Source organism: Tachysurus fulvidraco, chromosome 5 (assembly GCF_022655615.1).
Source record: "Tachysurus fulvidraco isolate hzauxx_2018 chromosome 5, HZAU_PFXX_2.0, whole genome shotgun sequence".
Lineage (NCBI taxonomy): Eukaryota > Metazoa > Chordata > Actinopteri > Siluriformes > Bagridae > Tachysurus > Tachysurus fulvidraco.
The window spans coordinates 16,282,873-16,305,021 of NC_062522.1; the positions used below are offsets into that span (position 1 = coordinate 16,282,873).

At 36.5% G+C, this 22,149-nt stretch overlaps 2 protein-coding genes across 3 annotated transcripts in view; both read right to left on the reverse strand.

Annotated features, from left to right (window-relative positions):
* The window catches only part of grm2a (glutamate receptor, metabotropic 2a), a 32,481-nt gene extending 21,072 nt beyond the window's left edge, over nt 1-11,409 (reverse strand). Inside the window, exons 1-2 of one of the 2 annotated variants that reach the window (XM_027146385.2) lie at nt 11,253-11,409; nt 442-1,112 (exon numbers count right to left, since the gene is read on the reverse strand). In XM_027146385.2, the coding sequence (XP_027002186.1) occupies nt 442-951 (510 nt within the window). In that variant the 5' untranslated portion in view covers nt 952-1,112; nt 11,253-11,409. Of the gene's footprint in view, nt 1-441; nt 1,113-11,017; nt 11,187-11,252 lie in introns of those variants that run through there. The other variant, XM_047813141.1, reaches the window with a different exon arrangement.
* A 3,727-nt stretch (nt 11,410-15,136) lies between these two features.
* The window catches only part of tex264a (testis expressed 264, ER-phagy receptor a), a 64,965-nt gene continuing 57,952 nt past the window's right edge, over nt 15,137-22,149 (reverse strand). Inside the window, exon 4 of the mRNA XM_027146611.2 lies at nt 15,137-16,078. Coding sequence (XP_027002412.1) covers nt 15,780-16,078 — 299 coding nt within the window. The 3' untranslated portion in view covers nt 15,137-15,779. The remainder of the gene's footprint in view (nt 16,079-22,149) is intronic.

The window sequence follows — 22,149 nt, forward strand, 5'->3', positions numbered from 1 at the left end:
TCTTTGGATAATATTATACAGGCTTGTTGTTAATCATTAGTTAATCATTTCTTGCTAGAATATAGATTCATGAATTGCAATTAATTCCAAATGTATGAAAGTAAGAGACAGCCTTTGATTGTCACACACACACAATGTTCAATTGTTTGCATATGCAAGCATGTTAGAAAGCTGGGATCAGAGTGCAAAGTCAGCTGATATGCTTCATATGGATCGGTAGTGGCAGCTTGTCTCATCACTAGTATGTTCTCTAACGTTGGCACCTGTTCTGTTTACGTGCTCATTAAGTCACTGTTTTTTCACAATTCTTGACTATTCTGAAGTATATTTTACAGTTAGAGCTTCTTCTGTCAAAAAATCAAGTTTATTCGTGAAATGAATTTAACTCCAGCACTTAAATATACATTAAAAGCTTATTAAAAAGGAGGTTAAAAAAATTACCTGTATGGACACATCACTGTAGGATCCACCAATGACTCCAGAGATGGCAAGAGGAACATCATCATGAATGGCATAGGATCCATCTGGGCACGTGTATTCACTGTCGTCTACCTTGGTCAGGACAGCACGCACAAATTCCAGTGACTGCTCCAGTGCGTATGTGTCCTTTGAACATGTGTCCAGAATATGAGCACCCAACGTGACTCCAGGCAAGATTCGATTATCTTTATTGATCTCATCTAGTGCAAGCAGCATGGCCTCCAGTCTCTGTATCCCTCTTTGGGCATTGATGCGACCACAGTCCTCTGCCCCGTCACCCTTCTGATGTACTGGAAAGAGTCCTCCGATCACCAGATCCCCCTCTATGATGATCTCCTTCTTGGTGGTATCAGTGCTATAGCCAGACACTTCAAGAGCCTGCGGCCTCCTAGCCACAAGCAGCAGCAGGAGGAGTAGATGGAGTGACCAGGAATGTCCTTGAACTTGGAGGCAGTGGAACCTCCTAGCCATTGTGGTCAAATATAGAGCACACTTATCTGCTTTTGTTCTGTGTGTCTTCTCTCTGGCCAGCAAGTAGAGCAATGATGGAAGATGCTATATTTGTGGTCAGGCACAAGTAAGATCCAGCATCAATGCCAACCGCAGCTCTTTGAATGTGTGGTGGTCTGAGACTGTGGATCAAGAACAGAAATATTTGAATAAAAAATGAACAGTTGAAGGACCAAAGCAACTGTAATAACATGTGTTATTAAGAGGATAGTAGTGATTTGGTCTAGAAATAGTTGGGTTTCATCACAAAAGAAAGTGAAATGATTTGTTTAGCATTAATAAATAGACTCTCAGAGAAGTTAGATTTAAAATATGAAACTTTAAAAGAATTAATACAGGGTAGATTTAAGATGGATAAATAAGATAAAAGTCATAATTCAGTGGGATAGCCTTGTTGTAATATGTGCTAAATAGGTTAATGTGTTTGCAGCTTCTTTAGATAATACTACTACTAATTATTCTTCTCCTTCTTCTTCTTCTTCTTCTTCTTCTTCTTCTTCTTCTTCTTCTTCTTCTTCCTATTATTATTATTATTATTATTATTATTATTATTAGGTTAATTGACAGAATTTGTAATGGATGCAAAGTATTTATGCAAAAGCTAAACACTCAAGGTTACTCAAACACACGACTATATCCAAAGACTACTGGATATTATTTTGTCTCTTACACAGGCTTCTGGACACTTCATCTGGGATCACATTCATGTCCCAGTCTCTGTATGTGTGTATTTAAATATCTGTGTGTGTGTGTGTGTGTGTGTGTGTGTGTGTGTGTGTGTGTGTGTGTGTGTGTGTGTGTGTGTGTGTGTGTCTGTTCCCTAGAGACATTGTGACTATTGTAGTGTAAAGCGTGTTCACTTTATCCTGAGCTTCTGAAGAGTCTTATCATACAGCAATTATCAAACCCACAGCTGCTGCACAGGAAAACACACAACAATGCAGTCAATTCCAGAATTATTATTATTATTATTAGTAGTAGTAGTATTAGTAGTAGGAGTACTAGTAGTAGTACTGCTAAGTATATTTAGCCTAGAAAATGGTTACCTCTGCCAGGAGGTTAAAGAATGGCAATAGATTGTTTTAACAAGGGACTATCCTAAAAATACAACCAAATTACAAGAGCAAAGTTAAGATACATTAGACAACTCTAATATGTTCAGACTGTTGAAATACCTCTACATGAGCTCAAGATGAATCAATAGAGATTGATGCTCAGTACTGTTATTGTTACCAGATGCTAATTCTGTAGAATTATTTGGAGCTAGTTTTGTAGGGAAAACTGTTTGGCAAGCTTTATAATATCCCTAATGTAAATAATTGGTAATATTTTAAATATTCATGCTGTTTGGGGTTTGGGTTGGCAGTTTTTAACGTATTCAAAGTAATGTTTTTTTACATTTCTGAATGTTCCCATAAATGAACAGCATCGCATAATATCTTGATTTAAATTCTTCACAAGCTGCACAGTGGCACAGCAGGTTGTTGTGCCTCACAGTTCTAGGATCATGGTTTTGATCATCCTAATCTGAGGTTACTGTCCTAGTTTCTTTCTAGTTCTGTGGGTCAATGTTTTCCTCGCAATGTCCATGCACCCTCAGGTAGCTAAATTTCTTCGTTCAAACACTAAATGATCGTCCTTAGGTGTGAATATGTACGCACATGATGCTCTGTGAAGGTCTACCATTGCACCTGCCTGTGGTGAAATCTCTGACCTTGCACCTACTGTTGCTGAGATCTCTCACAGACCTGACCAGAATAAAGCAGCTGCTGAAGAACGATTAAATAAATGAATGAATGGATGAATGAACTTCTACACTGTGCAATGAGTTTAGGAATAATACTTACTTCATATTTTAAACAACCCTAAACAGATGAAATCTTCTGTAAACACAAGTCTACATGAATACAAAGGAACAGTATTACCATATTTCTACCACAAACATGCCACTTTCTTGTGCTAAAGTATTTACATACTTTTTTCTGATGATGACTAATGCATCTGTGTATTTTAAATGTTTGCTTCCACATTAGAAGACATCAAACAATATGTAATACATAATAAGGCCTCCCATCCAATTCATCTCACCACTCACTTATACTGGCTGATTTATCATTCACCACCACACCAAACAACATTCCAGAAGAAAAGGGTGTGTCAGAGAGAGGAAAAGGTTGAGATATATATATGATGGGCTGTACATCATCTTTGTGAGACCTCTCCACAAACTCATTAGGGTTTTCTCCCTTACCTTTGTTTCCATGGAAACTTGTCAGGCAAGAGGAAAGGGGAAGGGAGAGAGGAGGGTGAGAAAGATGGTTGAGCAGAGGATGAGAAGGCCAATCTGGTCAATGAACATAGAAGTGGAGTCCACTGGGGATTCTGGGATGCCTTGTGAAAATTGGCTGTATCTATTTTGCAGCATGCGTCTACAGAACTGTCTCGCTGAATTGCTCTTGTACGCTTCCATTCAGAATTTTAAACAGTATATGAGAGCAGCATGTCCACAAAATAGATTTATAGCATATAACTCAATTTGCTAATCCCTTTACAGAAGAGAGAGGCATTTGCAGTTTCCTTAAAGACTGTTTGTGTGTTAACAGTGCAATATTATCTAAAAAGAAATGCAGCACTGTTAAGAATTTTTCGAAAGATTAAGACATGTAATAAGATATGTAATATCTGACACAAATGTCAAAGCATTATAGATATGCCTCCATACTTATATTAATGATTCCCTGTAGCACATGAATGTCTTGTTCACATTCTAGTCCAAATCCTTGGTATTGAGCAATGTTTAGTGTGAGGATATATAGTATATATGTTTGTTATTTTTTGTAATCAAAACACAAGTGATGCCATGATAGTTTATGTTACACTGTGTTACACTAAGTATTCTCTTAGTACATATTTTCTACATTTTTAGGACTCGTACTTAATGATTGTAATTAATATAAAAAAATATATATATTAAAAAATGTAAAATAGTTGCTTTTTATTGTGTACCAGGTGCACATAATTTGCATGTAGCATAAATCTATTCTTTAGTAATGACAGTACATGCCAGTAATGACAGTGTCTGAAAGTATTGACAGTAATGACAGTGGATGACAGTAATGACAGTGTGTGACAATATATGACAGTGTCTGACAGTAATGATAGTGTATGACAGTGTAAATTGTAAGTCTCTCTGGATAAGGGCGTCTGACAAATGCCATACATGTAAATGTAATGACAGTATATGACAGTAACGACAGTGTCTGAGTGTAATGACAGTAATAACATTGTATGACAATGTATGACAGTGTCTGACAGTAATGACAAGTGTATGCCAGTGTAAATTGTAAGTCTCTCTGGATAAGGGTGTCTGACAAATGCCATAAATGTAAATGTATTGACAGTATATGACAGTAACGACAGTGTCTGACAGTGTACGATAGTAATGACAATGTATGACAGTGCCTGACAGTAATGCCAGTATATGACAGTAATAAGAATGTACAGTATAACAGTAATGACAATGTATGACAGTAAAGACAGTGTCTGACACTAATGCAAGTATATGACAGTAATGAGAATGTATGCCAGTAATGACAGTCTATGACAGTGTATGCCAGTAATGACAGTGTATGACAGTGTACAGTATGGCAGTAGTGACAGTGTATGACAGTGTATGACAGTGTATGGCATTATTGACAGTAATGACAGTGTATGACAGTGTATGACAGCAATGACAGTGTATGGCAGTAATGACAGTTTGTGATAGAGTATGACAGTAATGACAGTGTATGACAGTTTGTGACAGTGTATAACAGTAATGACAGTGTCTGACAGTGTATGACGGTAAAGACAGTGTCTGACAGTTATGACAGTAATGACAGTGTATGACAGTAATTACACTGATGACAGTGTATGACAATGTATGACAGTGTATGAGAGCAATGTGTATGATAGTGTATGGCAGTAATGGCAGTAATGACAGTGTATGACAGTGTATGACAGCAATGACAGTGTATGGCAGTAATGACAGTGTATGACAGTTTGTGGCAGTGTATGACAGTGTATGACAATGTATGACAGTGTATGGCAGTAATGACAGTAATGACAGTAATGACAGTGTATGACAGTGTATGACAGCAATGACTATGTATGACAGTGTATGGCAGTAATGACAGTAATGACAGTGCATGACGGTATCACCCATTTGCATCCAGCATTGTTATTTGAGTAGACATTGCCATGGATTTAAGCAACAGAACTCTCTTTTAAGTGTTCTGTTTCACCAGATGCCCATTTTCATCAAATAGTATTATGTCAGCCTCCCAGATCACAGATTGTTCTGAGAAGGTCACAGGAAAAAGCATCAGGAGTTAAAGACGCTGGTTAAAATTAACATGGGAATAGAAAAATGAATGAATGAATGTAGAAGAATACAGGTATGACAGGTGTGGATGCCCAAGATACTAATTTATTTCGGCATTTTTGAGGTTAGTCTGAGAAGAGGACAGCATTTATATGATAATCATCTCTTTAAGATGTAAACAAGTGTCAGGCTTTTTCATTTAGCAATGCATAAAGCCCCAGCAGCAAAGTACATTACAATTTGTGTGTGAAGTAATATCAAACTCAAATTGACAATCTGTAGGAAACTGTAGCACTGGCATTGTGAGTAATGTCACATCACCAAACATTGTAAATCCTTTATTTTATTTTATTTTATTTTATTTTATTTTACAAAAGTGTGAATATCCATTTTCCATTTGGCACAATTGCACATAATAAATTAGTATACATTAAATTCATAAAAATGAGCAGAAACATTTAGCCTCAAGCCTGACAGTAATAAATAAAAACAATAACCACGGCATTAGCATGTGGGACTACAAATCCAGCACATATATATATAATGTGTTGTATAAAGTTATAAAATCTTCAAAGCTGTTTAAAGCTGTGATTGCTAAACTTTTCTAAAATGGACAGTAAAAGATTCAGTCTGCTGACCTTAACAAATGGGGTCAGTGTAGTAGGAGTACGATCAAAATTAAAATGATATTCATCCTGAAAGAAGGCTTCAGCTGCAGTTAATTGGCATAATTGGTTATTGCTCTCAAAAGAAAAAGCTGAAGATCTCAAATTCTATACACATTTTAACAAATACTTCGGATGCATTGAAAAGTCTACATAAACTGGTTCATGTTTTCTTGATGGATAAGGAAGGATAATTGAGCAATATAAAATACACATAATCACTAAACAGACTAGGCATATTTGCTCTGATTATATTGTATTACATGAACTGCTAATACTTCCACATTTTGAGGTCCACAAAAAACATCTGAGTATACTAGTAGCCATTAACCCAGTAGAATGAGACATGACTACTGCACTTACAGTAGTTCTACGACTAAATACAGGACCTCGAGGATTTTTGCACCTTAAAGTAAAATTGTTATCGGCAGTATTATCCCTGTGCAAGTGCAGTCTCTCTGACATTACGACTAACCGTGGAAGCTCTTAGAGTGGCAAATGATTAGGCAGTGGAGCGGGCACCGAGGCAATGGGCTTTTCCCTGCGCTTCAGTGGAAATCTTCCCTCCCACATTAACCCTATTCATTATTTATACTCCAATCACCAAAGACCTATACTGTAAAATACTCCACACAGGGTTTTTCCTTTGCTGTTAAATATATTAGAGAAATCATGATACTGTACATTAATTATAGAGCTATGCATTTGCAAGTAACTCACTCACTCATTCATGTATGTGTAACATGGTTATGCAAATGCAGCAACACAAAGTAAACTTAAAAAGAAGTGGTTCTTTTCTCAGGTTGTTGTGTTCTATGAAGAACCTTGAACCCTTATGGAAGGTTTCCAATGCACAAAATTTGCTTTAGATTATAAAAATGTTTTTCTATGGCACTTGGAAAAAAGGAGTTCTGTTTACTGTAAGGAGTTCTGTAAGTTCTTTGGGGAACTAAAAATGGTTCTTCCTGGCACCTTTATTTTTATGAGTGTATGGTGACGATCACATATATCAGTAGAATATATAGAAATAAATATGACTCATTTGGTAATAATTGCTAGATGGGGAAGGGTGAATGGGGCACATGCACACACAAACACTCGATTTAACACTTAATTTACTCAAACCATTTACTGTAGCTCAAGAGTCCCTAGTTTCAGCTTAGCTCTGTCTGTGTAGAGTTTTACATGTTTTCTCTATGTACATATTGGAATACTTCAGGTTTTCTGGTTTTCTGACTTGCATGTAGGTGAAATAGCTGCTTTGCTACCACTAGTGAATTGTGAATGAGTGTGTGAACACGTGTATGATGCCCCAAGACGACTGTTACCCCAAATAGGATGTACACCATTCTCAGATATAAGTATTTTGCTCATATAAATCTTCCCGTAACTCTGATCATGATAAAGCAGTTACTGAAGATGAACGAATGAATTTCCTCTCTCTTTTTTAAGTATTTGTCTATTCTGTTAAAATGCACTAAATTCATGTGAAAAAAAGTCACTTTTCTCTGAGTTCTCCAAGAGTTTTGTCCAAAATGAATGATTTAATATTGTAAGCATGGGACTACACTCCACTCAAAATACATTTTAATCATGTTTGCAGTGTTTGGGAATGTCATTAAACTAATAATAGCAAGCTTTAACAGTCAATATTCCTCACAAAAATACAGAATCAATACAAAAATGACAAATCAAATCCTGCTTAAATTCTTCAATTTATATGTTGTGCATTTTCTAAACTATTTGTCTTTCTATAAAAAAAGATGATAATGATTAATGATTCCAACACAAAGATATCTTCCAGTCCCTTACTACTCCTTTAATAACATTTAATAGCTTTAACTATTGTGTTACAAATGCATACAATATTTGTTGCAGTTTATTCATTTTATTCATAGTTATATCACTTTAGTAATCTTTTTATCCTGATCGATTCCTGGTGGGTCTGGAGCCTAACCTGGGAGGACTGTACTGTAAGTGAGACACAGTAACTTGGTGGACGCAATGCACAACGCAGTTTTTCATGCCTAGGAGCAATTTAGCTACCTGCAGGTTTTTGTGAAGTGGCAGGAAACTGGAAAAAATGGAGTAAACCTACATAGTGTAGACACAGGGAGAACATGCAGAGAAACTTCACAGAGACAGTAATGACAAACCCTGGACCCTGGAACTGTGGGGCAGCAAATCTGCACATTCGAGCTACTGTTGCAGCTTCTACAGCTTCTTTAAGAATCTTTAATATATTGTGTCATGAAAAGCTAGCTTGGTTGGCTATTTCACTTTTATAATATTCCTTTTTTAAGCAACACTCTGTGTTTATCAGAAGTGCGATAATAATGTATTTGCATTTACAAGTTTACTAATTACTAAGTTGAATTGTATGCTGCTGGTGGAATTTAAGAAAGGTACTGAATGGATGAAGTGCCTCAATAAGAAGGCACAATAAAAAAAAAATCTGACAGCCTTTCTTGGAGGCATTCTTGTTGCTTTTATTGTACACTTTTGTGTACAATTTTATTGTATACCTGATTTTCACAAGTAACACTAAAAGGTTGCCCTGATTTTGCACAGTACTATATGTACTAGCACAAGCGCTTTATCTTGTGCTTATTTTGTGTGTATTGAAATACCTTTTTATACATATTCATTCACATACACACAGACTTCTCCTATACTCAAGCGGAACTGTCTTTTGAGGACTGTTCATTTCTGTGCCTCTCCCATTGAGAATTTTGTTTAAACCAGATGGTTTATGAAAAGGACCAAGACATGTGAAGAGCAAAAATTAGTATGCCACATGGAGTTAACCTGATTAAGATGGCTTAGTTTACACAATTTCAGCTATTATTGTAGAAATGCTAAATTATTTATACATGCACACTGCATTATTTATACATGCTTCTCTTTTTATGAGGAAGTATCTTTAGCCCCATGTGCAAAAGGTGCTCTTATTGACACATTAGTCATAAAAGTGTTTTGAGTTAAAAGATGACCGTAGGCCAAAAGATTTTTGCCGTTGTAAAAGCTAGAAAGATCTAGACAGTTGTTAAAGTTCTCGCCAGGAAGTGAAGAAGACTTTTAAGATTAAAAAATATTTTTTATTGAATTTGCAATCAGGTAAGTAACAGTATACAAATTTTACTGAAAGGCTTTTTTTTTGTATGACAGCTTCGACCCTGAGCACTGAAGCAATTCTGGGATTTTTAATGTTTTGCCCACTTGGTATTAGTTCATATTAAGTGGCACCTCAGCTCACTAATTATATATTTTCTGAACTAAAAGTTTTGTTCACTGAGATTTTAAGTAGCTAAATGATTTGCAATTTAACTTGTATTAATGTATAAATAGGCTAAAACCATACCATCAAAAAAATCTTCCACAGCATATCTTACACATCCTTTTCACTTCCCTTACACTTGAAAACGAGGTTCTGTATTTCTTATCTGACTATATAATTTTTTTTACAATATTCCTGTGCCTGTATTTTTGCATCAGATCATCTTTGTAATGAAGGGTTTATATGGTATCTATTGACAGTCTGGTTTTATTTGCAAATGCAGCAATTAAATATGTGTAACTTATCACTCACTCGCGACATCGCAGACTAATCTCAGGAGCTGCTAATCTTCTCTGCCAAAAAGCGATCTTAGACTGACACCTTATCTTCGTTCCTTGAGACTCTGTGGCTTAAAGATTTGTGGCTGTTTACATGTAAGAAAAGCTGTTCTTTGCCATCATCAAACTCTTACTCATGGGAATCAGTCATCCAGGTTATGCCTCCATGTCTGTCATTTATCAGAAGTGTCATGTTTCTCTCAGATCAAGAGTCCTTCTTACATGCAGTGTTTGATAAAACTTTTGACCACATGCACAGATAAGCTTATATCCAATTTAAGAGATTAAAAAGAACCTCCCTTCCAAACCAAACACACACACACACACACACACACACACACACACACACACACACACACACACACACACACACACACACACACACACACACACACACACACACACACACACACACACACACACACACACACACACACACATACACGCACACACACTCACTCACTCACACTTACTTACTCACTCACTGTGAATGTCTGCCATGCAAGTGAAGTGATTTCTATTAGGAGCAAAGGGGTTTGGTACTTTACAACAGGATAAGAGAATGTTCTGCAGCCCCAGTGAAGTTCTGAATTATTTACACTCAAGAATCTGTGCCCTCAACTGCTGCTTCCCATAGTGTTCAACACTATGGCTTTTTAGCCCATATATGCTACCAGAGTTGTAACAAACACGATTCATACATCTGTACAGGTTCACCAAGAATAGGCAAGATAATGGGCAAGATAATCCATAAAATTGTCTTGATTTTATAACTTGTGTTGTGTATTAGCCTCACATAGGATACATTATTAAAAATGAATGCAGAGTACCCATTTCAGCTCTTTTTATGGTGTTTTTCTCTTACTCATTCTGTGTTTCAGAGTGTTTCAGAAAAACACAATCACTAGACTGCAGCTATGTAGTATGCTGTGAAAAATATAAAACAGCACTGATGCACTTCTCCTCCAGTCCTAGCTGGCACAGCTTAAAGCACTTTAGCATAATTACAACAAAAACATGACACAGTTTTATCAACTCATTAGTTTGATTTTTGATTTTTTTTTTTAAGCACATGCTGTTTATGTTATGGAAACTCCTTTGACATTTGTTTGATAGTGGGCAAGATTGTGAGTTTAGAATGAGAAGACTAGGATGATGGCATGTGAAAGACGTTTTGAAAAATCTTCAATGAGGTCTTACATAAATATAAAAGTACATAAATAATTATAAATAATTTAATGGAAAAATTAGAATGCATTAATTGTTTATAATGAGTTTCCAATTCCAATGTTTTAGTTTATATTACACTTAATCACTAAATTAGACCTAATTATTTGGAATTTGACACGCCCAAAAGAGAGGTAATAGCTTTTATATTACTTACACTTTGCGATGGCATCATTCTGATTGTTTCTCGGTCTGATCCTGAAATCACCGTCTATTTGCATGATGCCACGAAACTGTAGCTTCCTTTGCACATGTGCATTCTGACATAAACCTAACCTTTTTAATCTTTTTCAAAAAAATAAATACGACAGAAAAATTTTGCTTTCTAAACAGCACAAAATTTCGAATTTCTGTTTAAATCACGAAATAACCAAATGACAGACGAGTCTTACCTGATGCGTGTGTCACATGGGAAGATCTCAGTGAGGTTGTTTTCAGAGCGATGCGCTCTCGCTCGCTCTCTCTCTCTCTCTCTCTCTCTCTCTCTCTCTCTCTCTCTCTCTCTCTCTCTCTCTCTCTCTCTCTCTCTCTCTGTGTGTGTGTGTGTGTGTGTGTGTGTGTGTGTGTGTGTGTGTGTGTGTGTGTGTGTGTGTGTGTGTGTGTGTGTGTCTGTCCTGCGGCTCCCTCAGTGATGCTCAGCTTCAGGCTCGCGCATGGACTGGTTCCGGTGGGAAGGATGGCTATGGAAATATGCGCGTGGAGCTGTCCACGGTCCTGACCAGGATCGTTACTGTGTTAACTAACACGTCGTAGCGCATAAACGTTAAAAATGAAGCTATTACAAAGGCATATCACCCAACCCAAGAAAACTATAAGAGAAATGTTGAATCTATCTCTGGAGGATAGGGTCTGATGATTCGGAATAAACGCGTATGTTTGCGCGCCCCAAGGAGGAGAGGACGCCTGAGTGCGCGTGCAAACTCTAGACGACTCGCGACCCCGCTGACAATGAAATAAATATATAAGTCTAATAAAACACCGCTCATATCCACATGATCTGGCGTGCTGACTGGGTGTCGTATGGTTTACCCGACATTTAGCACAGGAAAAGAGCTGAAATGATCAGTGATCCTATATGGTATAGCGCGCTGAAAAGACCTACTAATGTGTCTCACTCTCATCGTCCTCAAGTCTCTCTCTGAGCCTAGATTCCGAGCGCGTGGGTTTTGTTCGCAGCTCAGGCATTAGCACATGTTCGTCAGAAATTCGCAGGGAGATCATTACCATTTCACTTAGGGAGGAAGAACAAGTTTGGACATGGCGCTGATGGAGATGCAAAAAAAAAAAAAAAAGCGCGCGAGCTCCCGTGAGATACGAGCCTAGGTCAGCACTAGTTAATTAAAATTATTCTTGTTTTTCAAGTGAAAGACTATGTAATGTAGGCTGTAAATATCACCACAGAACCCTGACGTGATGAGCTATACGGACAGACTTGTGACTTGCGATCCAAAAAATGAAAGTATATAAGTGCACATGGATATAGATGCACAGCAAGAGCTAGAAGTGCTTTTCATTTTGTCTTGTTTTCTGGAAAGCTGCTTTATAGTCTTAGTAATGAGAACAGGTCAACAGAATTTACTGTACTGCAGTTATCCGAGGGATGAACACTCTACCACTCACTGGTCACTTTAAAAGGTACACACCTGTACACCTGACCATTATTGTAGTCATTCAATCAGTTAATCATGAGGCAGCTGTGCCAAGTAGGAAGATACAGTTCAGGAACTTCAGATAATGTTCACATCAAACATTAAAAGTGAGAAAATATGATCTCTATGACTTTGTCTGTGGTATGTAAAGGTGTTTGTGGCAAACGGTCTGGTTTGAGTTTTTCATAAACAGCTGAGATACTGTTATATTCCACATACAACGGTCTCTAGACATTACACAGAATCGTGCACAAAAATAATAATAATTTTAAAAAAAAATTCAAATGACATGACAGATCTGCAGGTGGAAAAGCCTTGTTGATTAAAGTAGAAAAAGCAGAGTGGAAAGCTTACCGAGCTGACAGAAAGGTTAAAGTAACTCACATAGCCACACTCCTTGAGGACAGGAATTTTAGGCTACAGAGGTCACAGGCTCTGAAACTGGACAGTTAAAGATTGTAAAAAGACAAGGTAACATCTGCATGAATGGGCAATACAGGTGTTCATAATAAAGTGAAAGTATGTCAATGGAGAAAATATCAGCTGTTACATTTACTGTATCTTACTTTACATTTAAATAAATCAATATTTACTGATTCATTCATCTTAAATAACCACAGGGTTACAGTTCATCACAGGGAAACCACACACATTCACACCTAGACAATTTGAAGCTGTCAATTCCTCCCTGACCTCTGTATTCTCAATCTCACCACTAGAGAGAATTAGAATATATATACGTTTATTAAAAAAACATCTGAAACCCCACACAAACAGTTACCTTGCTCAGAACTGTACCTAGGGCTCTAGAGCTGTGAAGTGGTCTAAAATGCTCTATGAATGTTTTAAATAAATATCCCGTGCAATATGTGATAGTTTTGGTGTATATGTTGTAGACATTGTGTATAGTCAAACAAACATTTTTCCCAAACATAGTTATTATCAGTTTAAATAATTTACACATATAAAAAAAATTGATAAGGTGTTTACTGTAAAGAATTACGCTGCTGAGCCTTTTCCTATAATGTCTAAAATTTGACTTCCTAAGGAGAAATTTGTAGATAGGATCTTTGTCCTCTCCTTTATTAAGAACATTTTATTGATTGTGTTATTAAATTTTGTATGTATGTATGGGGTTTGTTTCAGACAGTTTTAAAACTTTCTCTAGTACTGACTTGTGCTTTTTATTATCCATTTTTTATTCATTACCCACCATCCAGCTTCAGTGATGACAAACAAATGGATTTTACATGTGTCCCTTTTATTGTCGTTGTGTTTAAGTGATATCTTCAATTCAAAATGGATCAATCTGTCTTCATTCAGTACAGCATGTCGTTTCTTTAAGCTTCAGTCAAAACTGCTAACAGAGCTGAGCACTCAAAGATTGATGATTCCCCGCTGACACAACCACCAGACCTTTTCAACCCACTGCTTTTCTAGGCATATAAGCTGCCGCTGATTACACATTCATTAGATACGAATCCCACTGAGGCGGGTTGTTGGGTAATGGTGTAAATATTGATTATATTTGGAAATCAACACTCATGACATCCACTAGGAGGACCAAGATGAACTGCGCTTCCTTGTGATGGAGAGCTACAGTGAGAAGAACAGAGGTGTGTGAGCTCATACTGAGACACAATATTGTTCTGTCAATGCCTGTAGTTCACATCTAACAGAAATCAATGACGGTTTAGAGACGAGTACAAAAACACTTCTTTCCCAATTTTAAATCTTAACAATTTTGTTAAACTATTTTTTGCACTAACTTTTATCTTTTGTTGCAAAGTTTGAGGAAAAGTATTAAACATTAGTGTGAGGACAGTTATGCAATGTGGAATCCATGAACAACACACACACACACGTGAACATGCACACATGCAAACACACATTTGGTCGTACTACTGTCAGATTTACTAAATAAATAAATAAATAAATAAGATGAAAATCTCAGCATTATTGGAACGAAATGACTTGTAAATAAGTTATGTAAATTATACTCCAATCTAGAGTATAATGGAATAATATCATAAAATATCTCTGTGGCATATGCAGAACATTGATTATAAAACTAAAGAAACACACTATTTAAAAATAGAGTCTAGATTATTATTTTATTTCCATCCATAGACTTCTCGGAAGATGTTAACAACAAACACATCTGGCACATGCAGTAAAGACAGGACTGATTTTGATTGAAGCAATAACTGCAGGTTTGTCCAATAATTTTAATACTTAGAGAACACGTTGTAGCAAAAGGTCTTAAATGTTTTATACTTTATATTATATGTATAGATTTAGGTAGCCTTTGACAAAATGCCTTTGATAAAAGAAGAACATACTGAAATCATTCACAAGGCTGGATCCAAAAGCTGTAGCATGGTTGCAATGGAATTTTATGGAAACCAAAGTTGGGAGAGTCTGTGTGTGTTTACAAAAAAAATGTAGAGGGTGTTTTGTGAAATACACAAATAAATAAATAAATAGATAAATAGATAAATAAATAAATAAATAAATAAAAGGTTTGCTAAAAAGTGTTAATTTCCCTCCTAATTGATAGAGACTTGTAGTTATAATGAACAGCCTGTAGTTAAAGTTAACACAGCAAAAACAAACACACACACAAACACACTTACTTCCCTTTAATACCATTATAAAACAACTGACTAGACAAACATACATAATCTGAAAATAAGAGCAGTTAATTCATAATTGATGAACAAATCTTATATCATTGTCTACATATCATTTGTTCAATAAATACATAATTGTTTGGTTACATATTCTGGATTTATTTTTTATAATTCAAAACATAACTTGTACATTATACATTTTCTTTACATTTTTTCCACTTCAGGAATAATTTCAGTAGCACAGGCTTTGATTACACTGTAAGGAAATACATTATTTGTGTGTCATTAGTTTATTGCCTCAAAGATGCTGAAATAGGGATAGAAACTGTGATAAAAATCAGCAGGGTCTCCTGCTGAAAATAACCTTTTCAAATAACACACAGCTTTTATGAGATATTTTATAAGATACTGGTCTTGAATTAGTGAGCTGAGGGAATGCCTTTTTTTTTAAGGTTAGATATGTAACGATTATGTGACCTGCAATAAGATTGGTATGTGTTTTTAAAAACTGGCAATTTATTATTAAACTTCTGTTAATTAACATTTGTTAGGACCCGTGATTAAGAGGCACCTCAAGCTGACAAGAAAACAAGAAACAGAAGATTCATAAACAACTTCACACATGCACATACACACACTATCCCTCATTAAGCTCTCCAATAATCCCTCTTTTTTCATTGTCCTCCTCATGATCCTCCTCAACATCTTCCCTTTCCTTCTCTTCGTCTATGTCCATGTCCAGTTCTTCAAAAGACGAACCGCTTCCTACAGACTCGCTGGAGCCTTTGGCCCCCTGATCGCCTTCCTCTGTCTGAGAATCTCTCTCATCCAGCGGTGGACTCTGCTGCACCACAGGCAGGGTTCTCTCCAACATCTCGCTGCTCTCAGCATCTTCCTCCATCACTGCTATGCCGGTCTCAGTTGTGCAGCCTTCACCTGGAACAAGATCAATAGAGTCTGTTAGATTTAAGGCAGGCAGACTACAAGAAATTGGCAGCATGGTTTAAGGTTGTGCAAGAGATGTCAGAGAATTTATGTGGGTCAGACATTTTATGAGCTACAGAGGAAGCATTGCAAAAACATCCATTACACAACATCACACCCCCCTGTTAGTGGAATATTGGCTTCATTCTAGGTGCAGCTGTGAATCATTGGGGCTTTCAAATGCCACAGGTTTCAGATGTGCAGAGTTACAGTCTATTAATGATGGTGTAATTGAGAAAATGTTGTTAACTGAGACATGGCAGGTGAGAGCTGTAATTGCCAAGCAAGTTAATAATTGAGCTATAACACACCTCTGAGACCATTTTGTGCCAAACATTGTCCAAAAAAAAACATGGAAGTTTCAAATATTACAAACAGAAGCCACTAGAAGGTAATACAGGACTTTTGCTAAACACCTGTGTTTCACCTAGAGAATGATTTCCCTGAGACTAGGGAGAACAGAAGGTACTCAAAGTGATTTGTAATCAGCCAATTATCAGATCCCAGTCCACCTCTACTCCTGGCTGGTTTATTGAGGGCTGTTTTTCTGCCTCACAAACCATCATCCCAGTCTGTTAGCTTCAGCTGTTTCTCATTAGCCGAATGTACAGAAGCTCCATTAGACAAGTTCATCGCAAAACTCTGGCATTCCAAGCCTTATTTTTGGCTATGTCTCTTTCACTATTTGCTCTTTGCCTCTACATGCCTATCCATGCTGTCTTGTCACTAGTGTTCCACCTCGCAGCCTTGTACTGATTTCTATTCTATTAATACACTGTTTTTGAAGCCATTTTGAAGCAATCACTGATCTGGATTTTGTTCAAAAGGACAAAATATACAATGGCAATAAATTGTTAATAACACCCCCCCCCCCCAATAATCTGTTTTGACCTTGCCTGCTCTCTGTAATTCCTGTGTCTGTCCTCCTTTTTGAGATTAGCATTTCGAGTTTCAGATTTGGAAGCTAACATGCACCAGCATCCTCCTATAAGTTTGTTTTCTGAGAGTTACATGCACCTAGGATAATCTCAATTTGAGTTTTCTACAATTATTTCTCTTCTTTTTTGTTCTGTATGCTGTAATTATCGTTACTACTGGATTGCTAGATCTTTTGTTTTTAGGTGCCCTTGTAAATAAAATCCACCATACTCTGAAGAGTATATATTGTGAGCCATATTTTTTTATTTTTGGACCCTAACACGCCTCACAGGAGACCTACAGTAGTCAGGAGACCCAATCTAGGTCTGCAGCATGTTTACAACATTACACACATTTCATACTATCATACACTTCTGGCAAGTCAGTTAGAGCATCTGCATCTCACATCAGAGGTAATGTCAAAACAATTAGACTGAAATATTTCGGCTTTAATTCACTATATCAGTATTCCATCAGGTCAAAATTTTACATATATGAACTTGGCTGTCTGGAAGATTTGATGTAATGACTTGTAGAATGAGAATTGATGTATGACTTGATGTAATGAGGAAGGTTACTTTAAGCATTTCAGGTTCAAGCTATTAATAGGCAATGCCACCAATTGTGTGTTTAAGAAGCGTCGACCTTTTCTTGAATAGGGAACAGTGGTTCTGGCCTCTTGCCTCTCCCTGTCCTTATTACTTTACAGGTAGAGGACTGATCCTTCACCCTCACTCTCCTTGCTACTCTCAGCAAATCAGTTATGGCATGTGAATTAAGCCAAAGCTCTATCCTCATTGTGCATAAATGAAGCGGGGAGAGAAAATAGGCTCATCTGTAGTGAGACCTTTTCAAAACTGATTAAGAAATGTGTCTCAGCACATCTTCCCTCCTTCCATATGAGCTTAAATGTCATTCACATCCAGCGAATAGTCATAGAGAGAGCTGCCTGGGTGCCTTTATATGCCAGTAATAAACCTCTGGTAATAGCAAGAGGTGAGGAAAAGCAAAGATCAAGAAATAAGCGTGAAGAGATACTTTTTATTGTTTTAATATCATTCTATGGAAAAGTTTATTAGATATCTTCTTGTATCATTAACCATGAAGTCAAAATGACCATGTTTACATTTTTTTACCTAAACTAGAACCATAATAAATCTTACTAAAACTTTTTATATATAAACTTTTGTTCTTTGCTCATTTTCTGTCTGTGCATCTGCTACAACCAGATTTCACATTTCAATTATACAAGTTAAATATGAGTAATTTTGACCATATTTCAAAATGTGTTGAAAATTTCATTTGACACCAACTGCTTTTACAAAAATAAGTTAGGGGAAGTGCTTTTGTGTGTCTCTGTATGTCTTCTCTCCAAAAACATAGGGATTGGGTGTTTCAAATATTATCTTCTATCCCAGCTGTGCAAAGTCACTAAGACCTGTAAACATACAGTCTTAAGTAATGAACAGAAAGTGTTAACACAAGTGTTATATCCCAATATCTCCTCTACTTTCTCCCTGAGTTTATACCTAAAAGCCAAGTAGGTATCAGACCAGGTTTGACCATGAATTAGACTGGGTTGCTCGGCTCTTGTGAGTTTCCTGTATTTGTTCTTCATTCATGATCCTCTTGAGGGCCCAAGCACAGCAGACAGCTTTGTTCACAGCCTGGCCAACAGGCTCAAAATATCATTGTCACATCTGCAAAAGGTCACTGGGGACTGGGGTGTGATGCCAAAAGAGCGTTCCCAAGTCACCAGCTCTCTTTAGCTTCCCTAATCATTTTAGCTCATGTTAATAAGCCACACTATTTCTCATTATCAGTTTCAGCACTGGACAGCTCCTGACCTGCCTGAGATTCAGCAGAAAGTGTTTAGACAGAAAGACGCCAGGGATTGTGAGTCACTAAGCTCACAAAGGGCTTACTTTTTGTATGAAATCAATTAAATAGGATTTTTTGAAGAAGAAGAAAATTTAATCATGCTTCATAGAAATCTTTAGGTACTGACCTCTTGAGTTTGCTCTCTGCCAGCCATATCTGGGGCATACTTGAACAATCAAACATTCTTTTTTACAAACTATGGGAGCTCATTCAAAACGCAAATGGACTATCAGGGGACTGAGCTTCTCAAGTCTCTCCACAGGCTTTCATTCAGATTAAGGTCATAGCTCTCACAGGGCTACACCAGGATGCTCAGCCTTTTGTTCCGTAAATGTCTTTGCTCTGGCAACATCAGGTATGCTGAAAGATAAACCCTTCAGCAGTTTTCCTTCTTAAGTATCTGTCCTATGCACCATCAACCACATCAATGAATCAATGCCCAAAGTATAAAAAAAAACTCTTATGCAATCTAGGTAAAATTGTGTTGGTATTATGAAAATGATCTGGATATGTGTTAAGACATTCTTAAATAAACTGTTCCTTCTTCTAAAAAAAAAAAAAAAAAAGCACTTTTTATGCAGATATGAAAACTGGGAACAATGAATTAATTTTAAAAATGAATTAGAGAGCGCTTTCTAAGAATTACAGCTCTCAGCAACACTCAGCTGAACATTAGTAAATCCTGAAAGCCCACTAAGCCAACAATTTGGTCTTTACTCAGAATTGTGCATACAAAGAGACTTGAAGTTATTCAGAACTAATAATAATTACTTCAATTAAGCAGAATCGAGTCCAGTTATTATGTGACATTTGAAAGGCAATAAAAGGAAATCTCTATGCATACATCACGTGCCATTTTAAATATTTCAAATGTCACCATGTCACAACATGAAAGAAGCCGACTGACTACATGGTAACCAAGCAGGAACGTGTAAGAGAAAGACAGATTCCATATAAGAGCTTCGAATATAATACTTTTAAGTGTTTTCAAGCTGAACATCCGGGACATGTATTTGTTCTCTAATTTGGAAGTAAGCTGGCCAAAGGTATGTGGGCTTCTGACCATAACACATATATAAGGGTCTCATCAAAAGACTGTGGTTTGACAAAGCTCATGTGGAAGAACTCTAATGGTCTGACTTCACCCCTACTAAACAAAATAAACTGGATGAATTGGAAAGCAGACTGTGCCCCATGCCTTTTTAAATTACAATGAGTGACCTCACTAGTGCTGTTGTAGCTAGGCAAATCCAGACAGTAACACTTCAAACTCTAGTGGAAAGACTTCACAAAAGAGTGAAGACTATTATAAATTCAAAGGGTAACCAATTCTGTGTTAATACTCATGTTTTATGAATTAGCATGTAATGGGTATGTGATAGAGTGTTGTTAGTTATGGCCATAGTTTTAGTCATATAGTGTGTACAGCGACATTGGTTTAGGTTCTGTGTTAACACAACTCAGAAAACTAGAATGGGAATTGGTTGTCTGTTGTTTTACAGTGCTTCCTTTTTTGTGGTATATTTAAATTATTTGAATTACAGAAAGATCAAAAGAAAAACAGTATGTTAACTTTAGTTTTACTGATATTTAAGTCAATAAAAATCCATGACGAGCTACCTGACAAAGCTACACTGTGTTCATGTAAGAAAACCTACTGAAATATTTACAACAGATTCTTTACACACTGTTGAAAAGTCTCTTTGATAACAATCCCACTGGACCCAACATAGAACTGAATCCACATCAGTATTTTCTGGTCAGTCAAAGCTTTCAAACATAAGAAGGCAAGAAAAGACAGAAGAAGAGGAACAGAGGAGTAAATAGAGAAGACATAGCATAATGAGTTGACAGCTGCTATGAGCACAGTCTGCCCCACAGTCCCAACCGGCACAATGAACAACAGTGATTTTGGGGGAGTCTATGTACATAAATAAAATCAGCTCTAAAATAATTAGTAGCCTTAGTAATGATGGATAAAAAAAGGCTATGAAGAATTCTTTGTAGATAACTTGCTTAATCTGGTCTTGAAAATATGAGAAAAACCTAACCATTAATTGAAGTTAGATAAAAAATAGATGAGAAAAAGTAATTAAGATATTTACAACAACCTGAGCTGTAAGTGTTTTTTTGCTGACACAAGCAATAATGGTTAAAAGAGGCAAAGGAATCTGCAGGACACCATTAAAATACCTGTAAATATTATGCATTTACTGTTACATAACGGTACAATTATACTTTACTGACAAAACAACTGTGCCATCTATACTGTAGCAGTAAGGATCTCATTATCATCTGTCCATGTGACTAAAATAGATGCTCTAAAATGTATACGGCACTGTTAAATGCTAATGATGCCTCTAGTCACCTCAGTTTGCACGGCTTTATATGTGCTGAAACTTATGAATATGTCCAAAGAATAATGACGCAGTGAAGTACCTTTTCCCTAACTTTGGGATCTTTTCTCTATAGGTGAAAAACTAATTCACAGTTGGATCAAACTTGTAGAATAAGTAGAATAAGTAAGGATGGGTGAGATTTTATTTCAATCAAATACTAAAACTAGTATCTCATTGCAGATACAAATATTAAAAAAAAAATCTGAATTTTAAAAAGGGAATTTAGTGTATTCTACAATGATGGTTTGTATTCTAAATAAATAATATGAACCTGTTCTCTTTGGGTTCTGTTTTATTAAAGAAATATGACTTACAGTACATAAGTGTGTGTCCGAACAGCCAAAGTGCATCCTATAATATCGCATGTCATTTTCATGATCAGATTATATTTGATAAAGAAACACATATTATCAGTATTATTATATTAAGAAACATTTTAAAATGAAACAATACGATTGAAAGAATCAGTGATGATCCTCCGATCCCTACCTAGAATCCCCACCACACTGATGACCACACGGTGCTCACTGGGCTCCTAACGTGTACATGAGTATGTTCACACTATATGACATCTGATTACTTTTGTGGACATGCCAGAAAATTACTGGGACCTCTGACCGACCACACTGTATAAAACACATATGTTTTTCAAGCGTTTTTATCCTCTTACACTGTGAGTCCTACACAATTTACCCTTTAATTCACAGGCAATTTGTAACACGATTAAAAAAAACCACTGATTGCCACAATGCTGAAATTCTACAGTATGAGTGTCATGACATGACAATCCACACACTCCAAATCACAATCCACAAACTCACAACA